At 41.8% G+C, this 9,382-nt stretch overlaps 1 protein-coding gene across 2 annotated transcripts in view; it reads right to left on the bottom strand.

Moving 5' to 3' along the window:
* Positions 1 to 383: 383 nt before the first annotated feature.
* GRID2IP (Grid2 interacting protein) overlaps positions 384 to 9,382 on the bottom strand; it is a 305,642-nt gene continuing 296,643 nt past the window's right edge. For both annotated transcript variants that reach the window (XM_085629441.1, XM_085629442.1), the window contains one exon: positions 384 to 3,100. In XM_085629441.1, coding sequence (XP_085485567.1) covers positions 3,029 to 3,100 — 72 coding nt within the window. In that variant the 3' untranslated portion in view covers positions 384 to 3,028. The remainder of the gene's footprint in view (positions 3,101 to 9,382) is intronic.

The raw sequence follows: 9,382 nt of genomic DNA, 5'->3' as shown, positions 1-9,382 counted from the left end.
TACTGCAAAAATAGAAACAACAGTAAGTCCAGCACCACACGTGGCCAACAACTGATACTGCAGGACACTCCAATAGAAAGTAATGAAAGTAGGGACTTTAATAAAACCCCATAGGAAATAATGTTAAATTAAATTATTTAAAATAGTTAAACATACACATAAATATAAATGTAAAAATTCTAAAAATAAAACATTTTTGTTCTTTAACCATAAAATATTTTATCAACCTGGTTTGAATTTGTGTAGCTTTGATTGTTCATTAAAATATCATTAAATTACTTTTAATTAATTCTATACATTACATGTAATAATTATGAATGCATAATAAAAAAATGTTTTACTTTAGCAACTACTGTGGCATTTTTTTACATTTTGTTCTACTTTCAAATAAAAACATACAATTAATTTACATTATTTAACATGAGCATATTTTTACTAATTTATTATAAAGTTTAATAAACATTTTAAATTTTCCCTGTACTGTATCATAAGGAGAACTACATCCCGGCTGTGGAAAGGGTTAAACATGGTAATTTTGCATTGACTGATGTGCTGCACATTGAGGGTGCCTCTCAAAGCAAAAACAAAAAACTAGGAATACAGATCACTCACCTCCCCACTGATTCCTCTCTGTGGACTAGTGAAGGAATCCTGAAAATTGTAGATTCGTTGAGTGATTTGCTTTGCCAAACAAAAAATGTACCCATGATTATTGGTCTAGACTATAGCAGCCAGGCCAGTGGTCCATGCCTCTTAGTAAGTCAGCAGTCTACAGATCAATGTAGGAGTATACCTTAAAATAACACATCCATTCTCACTGCCACATTGCACTCATAATTTCAGAAACCAGAGTATACACTGTTTTATCTTTTATCAGAAATCCAATAGGTTCTACAGCAAATACAGAGCTTGTTCAAAGCTTAAAAAGGAAACTGATTTATATTGTTTTCCAGACATACACATGGGGGGCTGTAGTAGTTCACTGTGTACAACTGGCACTTACACGTTGTTTGACAACTGAAGAAAGTTGGATATGATAATTTGATTCAAACCTTCAATAAATACATGAGGTGTGAGAGCTTTTCTTCCTTCGATAAGTGGTCTCTCATAATTAAACTGAGGCACCGTAGCAGAGACCCCTGACTCTCAATCGAATGTCTGAAGGTTGTATGTTCAATTACTTCACAGGCTCTGCTCTTCTGGAAAAGGATTTCCTCTTATTATAGGTGAATGGACTATGTTCCTGTAATTTTCTGCCGATGTCTGAGATTAGGATGGATGACACTGTAGTGGTGATGGGAAAGTCATGGACCACATCAAAAATGTACCAGCATTAGAACAATTGTCTCTTTTGATAAGATTACCTGTGCCATTAAAGTAGTCACTTTCTCCTCTCACAGTTAGCAGCAGCTTGCAGGCCTCCTACTATTCAATTTATCAGCTGTAATATGATGCTCTCCTACTGGTGATGATGAAAAGGTATTGCAACATCCTCCTATTGCAGACGATGAGGAGGTGTTGACAGTAACTGCTCTTTTATTTCTGTTAAATGAGATACAAAGGCTGCTGCCTCATCATACAATTAATAGTGATAGGAAACTTTATTTTATCCTACCACTCATGTAATAAGGTCTTGAATCTCCACAAGCCATCAGTGATGAAAGGAACCCTTGCCGCCCCCCCCCCACTATAATATATCTTTTCTCCTTTCACACTAGCATAATGGGAACATCTCTATCCCTTCACAATCTCATGATAGGATCCACTCACTCCTTTCACACTATCATGATGGGAACCTCTCTGCTCCTTAACACTATCAGCAGGCATAGAATGGTTTTCCCCACCACACAATTTATATGATGACATGACGTTGTCTCTTCATTCCACAGGATGACCTTATGTTGCACATGAAGATGATGTTGCCTCTTACCCAATATTAGCTCAGGCTGGCTTGCATGTCTCTCCTCTTGTACTATTTATGGACTATGCTGGCATCTCTCTCCCATGAGCAGTGGGACTGGGACTGGTCCTCCATTTCCTACACTGGCAGCAGTGATAAGCCGCCACCAGTCTCTTGACAGAGGTACCATTGATAGGCTTGCATTATCACAAGCACCTTCTCCCACCATATACAAGAAGAAAGTAGGAGCAGGTGGAATAACAGAAGGTATTTCTTCTCCCCTCAGGTAGTTACTACTTATAGTATCACTCCTCACATAATGAGTGCTGAGAGGATGACCTAGCACTCTTTTTTCCTCACTGGGCCAAACACAGTTAACTTTCCACTCACATACAGCATGGGGTGAAATATGCAACATCATTGATTCTAGGAAGGAATCTGTCTACTCTTGTTATGTGGGATGGGGAGCCTCCCTTCACTCTGCTAGCGTATATCTGTAGTGTAGGTTAGTTCATAGATTTTGTACAATTTGCCATGAATATATCTAAGGCCTTGCTGACTGCCTGATGCAGGAAGTAAGGTTCCAGGCAAGGTGTGATCATACAGGTACTGGTGGTGCCAGATGACTGGATATGTGAAGTGTGGTTATCCTCCACAGAGTTGTTCACCTGCCCTAGTCAAAGTCCTTAAAGGGGCAGCCAAAAGGTCCTCATTCCAACAAAGGCAGGTAGGAAAAGACAAAGAGCCAGAGCACCACCGAAAGACAAATCATAGTGAATCTGAGGTGGGCCAAGAGGTCACAGACCAAGTTATTTATTTGGATTGTTCACCTGCTTAGGTCAACTGAAAGATGTTGTGTTTTTGGAGATAATGAGTTATCGTGCCTTCTGAGATTCCAGACATCCACCTGACAGAGTGATGCCAGTAAAGGTTTCTACATGGGAAATTGATCTAGTACAGTATGAAGTCTTAAAGCGCCAAAATATCCAATGCATCCCATGGTCGGCACATGCTCCATCCGCTGTACTCTGTGGAGTGAATGTCTCTCCTTGGAAATGATTTCAAGGAGAAAAACAAATTGCACTTAGTTGGCAGGAAAGGCCTGGCATTTATGTTGAACCAAGGGTATCACCAGGCGAGTGGAGATGTCACGTGGGGAGTCCGCAGGCTTTCACTAGATTGGATGTCACTTATCGCCCTCTGAAAAAGAAGATTCACAGAAGCCATTAGTGGACAGTGCAGAGATCAGAAACCTCACCAGTAGTCACTAGAAAGTAACCACAATACCTCTTCCATACAGCTACACTAAAGTAGCCCATAGCAGTGGGAAAGTTACTCACCTGTTGCCTTTTTTATTAACTTCATTTATGGTTTTGATTGACACATAGATAATTGCAGTAAAACAGCAATCAGTGCTTTTCAATAATAGAAAATTACCACAAGAGAGATAAATCAACCAGTCATTAAATGAAGACACGTAGAATGCTGTCATAAAGTCCTAAATTGGTTCATAGTAACACATTTATTTAAAAGCACATGCATCTTACACTATCTGTTGTGCTCAAAGAAGAAAATTCCTGAAAATATTAGATTGTAGATCAATGTAGACATAAACCTTCCAACACTTACTAGCTAAGTCAACCCTCACAAAAAAAGAGTCAAAGCTGTACACTTGTTTTGTAGACTACAGTGTAATCTTCAGCCAAGTGGAAAGAGACTCTATTAGACCTGTCAGCTTTAGGGTAGTCTTCCCCCAAACTTTTTTCCTTCCTCCTATTTTTGCTGATCTCAATTTTTGATTGTCTTAGGACTCTGCACACATTACCACTGCTAACAAGTGCTGAAGTGCACATTCTTTAAAACATGGTAACATTGGCTTACCACCAATCTGCAAATTTAATCTACTTATAAGTCCCTAGTAAAGCGGTACTACATGTGCACAGGGCCTGTAAATTAAATGCTACAAGTGGGCCTGCAGCACTTATTGCGCCATCTACTTAACTAGCCATTTAAATATGTCTGAGACCTGCCAATGCAGACTGTGTGTGCAGGTTTTAAACTGCCATTTCAACATGGCAAAATAAACCTTTTGCCAGGCCCAAACCTTCCTTTTTAATACATTAAGTCACACCTAGGTTAGGCCCTGGAAAGTTCAGATGGCAGGGTGCTGTGTATTTAAAAGGTGTGGCATATGCTTTTCTGTTTTATATGTCCTGGTAGTGAAAAACTCTTACATTAATTTTTCACTACTGCAAGGCCTTCTTCTCCCATAGGATACCATTGGAGTTACCTTATTACATTTAATAAGCTGTAATTTCCAAATGGGAGCAGATAGGCAGTTCATGTTTGGTGTCTTTGGAATTTTAATGAAAAATCCTAACATATGGCTAAGGCAGGTTTTAAGTTACAGTTTTGAACATGCCACTTTTAGAAAGTTAGCACTTTCCTGCCTGAGCCATTTAGTGCCTGTAGCCTGTCTCTGGATCACATGACTGGGTGTAGTTAAGTGTTGAGTTTTGTGATTCCTCCTAGACAGCCACACACAATAGAGAGCTTAGGTGTGCCTGGATGGGCCATCACTGGCAGGATGGGAGAGAGAAGCTGGACCCAGCCCTACTTACACTTGAATAGGCTGTCTCCTTCCTCCACGCAAAGGACTGCATACCACCTGTAGTTAATCTGGAGTCAGGGCAGGGAAGGCAGGATGCCTGGTGACTTCTAAGGGAATTTCTAGAAGCTTCTCCCACCTTCCAGAGGCAGGGAACCCCTCCTCATGAAGCTGAGGAAACTTCTTGAAGGCCATCTTTACGCAGAATTCTATTTATATGATTAAGGAGGCCATCCAACTATAACTCTGGAAAGACTCCAATAGAATTTATTAGAGATTATCTAAGGTTTTGGGAGAAAACCATAAAAATATGAGGGACACTATAAAAATATTGCTAACAATCACTTGTTTTGTTGGTCTTTGATTTGCTTAGGTGGAGATTCATGTTGATTTTATTTTCACTTGTAAGGACCCACCTGGTAATCGTTAACAAATCTTTTCTATTAAATATACCCATTGACTCTGTAAGTACTGCCTAAACAATGTGCACAGTTGCGAACTCTGCACAATTTGAATAATTATCAGCCTGCTACATAGTCTTAAATTATTTTTTTTAAATCAGTATTTAGTTCCAGGATATTTTATATGTTCAATTTTATAGTAACAGTAAAGTCTATAACTTGTTAAAGTGTTCCCTTTTGTGATTTATTGTGAATATACGTTTCATGCACATGTTAGTGGTAATGCCACTACAATGGTAATACATTTTGAACTTTTGAACCTTTTATCATACCTCTCTACTAGATTAATGGAATTCACAAACAATGACTACCCCCACATGTATAGCATCCTAAATCAATTTACGAAGAGAAAATATTAATTTTGGGGAAAAGTATATCTAAATGCACATTTCTTTCAAGACATTGAAATAATTTTTAAAGGTTAAAACCTCTGTAATCTTTTAAATTATGTTTCCGATAAAGTTAAACAATTAAAAACTGGAGAGATATGCAGGAGCTTCACAGAAAGATAATAAAGTGAACTGTTACTTTGAGGCTACATCTTCCCGCAGATTCCTAATCTTACAAATTATCCGTCCATGCTTCAATCTTTTCCGCAACAACATCTCCACTGAGGCGGAAGGTGACCCATGTGGCATCAACTGTGACTCCGCATTTGGAGATGAGGGTAGAAGACTATATTAGACGTCAACAGGCATGGTGGAATCAGTTCCTGTGTTTCCATGCCACATTGACATGGGCCACAGAACTAAGCAACCTACTTCACCTGCAGGTACACCACCTGTAACAGAACGATCTTCCAAAAAATCTTCCCACAAAAAAAAGCTGCATAGGGAGGAAAATTCCTCTTCTGCCTCATGAAAATGGTCCCACTCCTGGAACCGTTTGGAGTCCCGGCACTGTTCCCATGATGCCAAACTATTCCTCAGTGTTGGACAACATCCCAATGTTGAAAAAAATGAGACCAGAGTTCCTGGGTCAATTGGCTGACCCACGCAGGTTAAGGCTTTCCAGCTTGCTATGTCGGATCTTTTCAAGATGGCCCCTGCATAGTTTGGGCTGTACCCCACGGGTGCAATGTTCTTGTGGGCTTGATGACTCTAGCGGCTAAGACCCCACCCTTAATGCCTACAAAAGCTCCAACCTTGGGGACTAAGAAGAAGTCAAAGCCTGTAAAGGCAACGTTCCTCTATTCAGCTGTTATCTCTCCTGTAGTAGAGAAAATAGCTGAAGCTGTAGAATTGTCTTTGCTCTCTATGGAGGAAAAGTCAAAAATGTTTGTGAACATCTTGCAACCCTCCTCAGTGGCAGAGCCTTTGCTTCCATTCAATGAGGCTCTTTTAGATTCTGACATGGCCTCACACCGGAAACCCTGTTTGAGCCCAGTGGTCACTTTGGAAGCCCAACAGTCCACAGACAGATAGCCAGTCTGCTTCAGGTGACCCACACTTTTTATCCTCTTGCCCATCACTGGAACATATGGTTTTCCAAATGTCTTCTTTAAAACTAAACTCCAATGCCATTGACATTACGCCTCCTGATAGAGAATGAAAGACATTTGACTCTATGTGACGAAAAGTGTTTTTTTCTGGCAGCCTAGACCTGTGCAATTTTAATGCCACCCGCCTCCTAGAATTATTTGTTCATGCCTTGTGGGAATTGGCAAAGCTTTCAGCAATCAGCTTACTAAACCACATGAAAAGATTATTACAGACTTGGGAAAAAGCAGACAAAATGCATCCACATACATCTTGAATTGCAGCCTGGTCTCTTAAGGATTCTGTTGCTTGATCCATGGGTATGGCTGTCACTCTGCAGCAGAACCTTTGTTTGTGTTCCACTGGCTTCTCCAGAGATGTCCAAGCTGCATTCATGGACATGCACTGCAATGATGAGAGGCTGTTCTGAGAGAAAGCCGACTCAAGCATGGAGAGCTTAAAAAATAGAGGAGATGCAACTTCCACGCTGTGTCTTCTCTCCATGGATTGACTATTCCACCAACTATATAAACCGTTTCATGGTTACTCCTGGCAGAGGCGGACTTCTCAGCCTTTCTAGACTCCACCTGAGTTATACCGCTCCATCTGGGGAATGGCATGACTTGAGCATGACATAACCAGCAGTATATCCAGTTCCTGCCATCCTCTGTCGTTCCTGCTGCCTCAAAACATTTCCAAATCACCCCTCAAAATATTATCTTTCAGTGTGAATTATAGGATTCCCCATTTTGTATTAATTGGGAGAGTAAAATGACAGATCGTTGGGTCATCCACGTAATGTGCAAGAGCTATGCCCGTATCTTCTTGCCCTTTCCTCCAGAAAGACCTCCTTCCATGGCGACATGCCTAATGGTACTAATTTTGGATATGGAAGTTCTTGCCCTGTTGAGCTAAGGGATCATAGAGGCGGTGCCTCAAGAAAAATATGTGCTACGCAAACAAATAATGGACGGAATGCTGAATATATCATACATTCACCCCCAGTCAAGAGATCTGGGTTAAATCCATTGTTCTTTTGCTCACCATGTCACCCCAGTTTAGACCCAGCCATATGCAAATCAGTCTTGACCCTGTGCCTCATGGGTGCAGTCCAGACTGAACTGCCAAGCCAGGTCCTCCCTGGACTGGAAACAAGCATCCTGGGCCGGCTTCTGGGTATTACCCTTCCTCAGCCAGGCTAGCTTGAATCCAGTGGCACAGTGAGCAAGGGACCCACGTCTGGGCATACCCATCCCACTTAGGGTGAAAGGTGCTACACTCTAAGTTGGATGGGTATGCCCAGTTGTGGGTCCCTTGCTCACTGTGCCACTGGATGCAAGCTAGCCTGGCTGATGAAGGTTAATACCCAGAAACCGGTTCCAGGATGCTTGTTTCCGGTCCAGGGAGGACCTGGCTTGGCAGTTCGGTCTGGACTGTCCCCATGAGGCACAGGGTGAAGACTGATTGGCCTCTGGCTGGGTCTAAAATGGGGTGGCATGGTGAGCAAAAGAACAATGGATTTAACCCAGATCTCTTGACTGGGGGGTGAATGTATGATTTATTCAGCATTCCGTCCATTTGTTTGCGTAGCACTTTTCACCCTAAGTGGAATGGGTATGCCCAGACGTGAGTCCCTTGCTCACAGCCGACAGTCATAGCATGCTTGACTTGTCGGTGGCCTTTGATACTGTCAATCAAAGGAACACACTATCCAGACAAGTCACAATTGGAGTGAAGTGTATAGTGCTCCCCTTTACTGCTCAAAATGTAAAAGCCTGGGTCAGGGAGTCCCTCAGGGCTCTGCACTCAGTCCTGTCTTATTTAATGTCCACATAAGTCCACAAATCTCTCTGAAAAAGGAGTATGGTGTCAATCTGGTCAACTATGTAGCTGACACCCAGTTGATCCTGTCCATCAAGGGTGGCAACATGATGAAGTAGAGGCCTTTCAGAAGTGTATGGTAAATATTGCCAATTGGATGAACTTGAACTCCCTTAAGTTAGACGGGGACAAAACAGAATTTCCTATGGAACTCCCCCAAAATCTATGGACTCTCCCCACAGAAGAGGTGGTTAGTCCAGCTGATGCCATCCGCAATCTTGGGCTCATTTTTGATTACACGTTATCTCTGGAAAATCATGTTATAAAAGTGACTGGCACCGGCTATGCACTGCTACTGGGCCTTAGGAAAGTGCCCCCTTTACTACCTGTCCAAGCCAAATCGCTTATTGTACATAGTCTTATACTCAGGAGATTGGACTACTGTAAGGCTTTGTTACTGGGAGCTCCAGAGTATTTGATTAACAGACTACACAGACTTCATGTGGCGTCTGCTAAACCTGCTCTAAATAGACCTCGTAGATCTTCGGCGTCGAGTGCTTTGAGAGAATTGCACTGGCTGCCAATCAGGCAGAGTATTCTTCTCTGTCTCCTCTCCTGTACAAAGCAGACCTGCTCCCGCAGCAGAATGCTCTGGTTCTCCACCCCAATCTCCAAATACTGTGGCTGCATCGACTGATTGAGCAGTGCTAGCTAGAGTCCCTTTCTCCTCCTGATGAAGTCACAGATATCATCTTTGCGGCCAGGAGCCTACTGCTAAGCTTATCTATGCAGGTTGGTGGAACATGTTCATTGAATGGGGCAAGTCGGAAAGTCTCAATCTCTATTTAAATATCACATTTCCGATGTCTCCCAGTTTGACTATCCTTGCACAACAGGGTTTGGAAGTGGCAACAATTAAAAATCTATCTTGCTGTTCTTTCTGTCCTCCTATGCCTCACATTTAAAAAAAAAAAAACTATATTGGCATTTCAAACGTCATACTCTCCAATGACAGCTTCAAAATGATAATATGCAAAGGAGAAGGAGGGGAGCATATACAGCATACAGAGGTGACATGATGAAGAGGGTTACCACGAGCTGAATACAGAATAGT

The sequence above is a fragment of the Triturus cristatus genome, chromosome 10 (genome assembly GCF_964204655.1).
Source record: "Triturus cristatus chromosome 10, aTriCri1.1, whole genome shotgun sequence".
In the NCBI taxonomy this organism is placed as follows: domain Eukaryota; kingdom Metazoa; phylum Chordata; class Amphibia; order Caudata; family Salamandridae; genus Triturus; species Triturus cristatus.
This window is presented reverse-complemented; position numbering and strand designations above follow the sequence as displayed.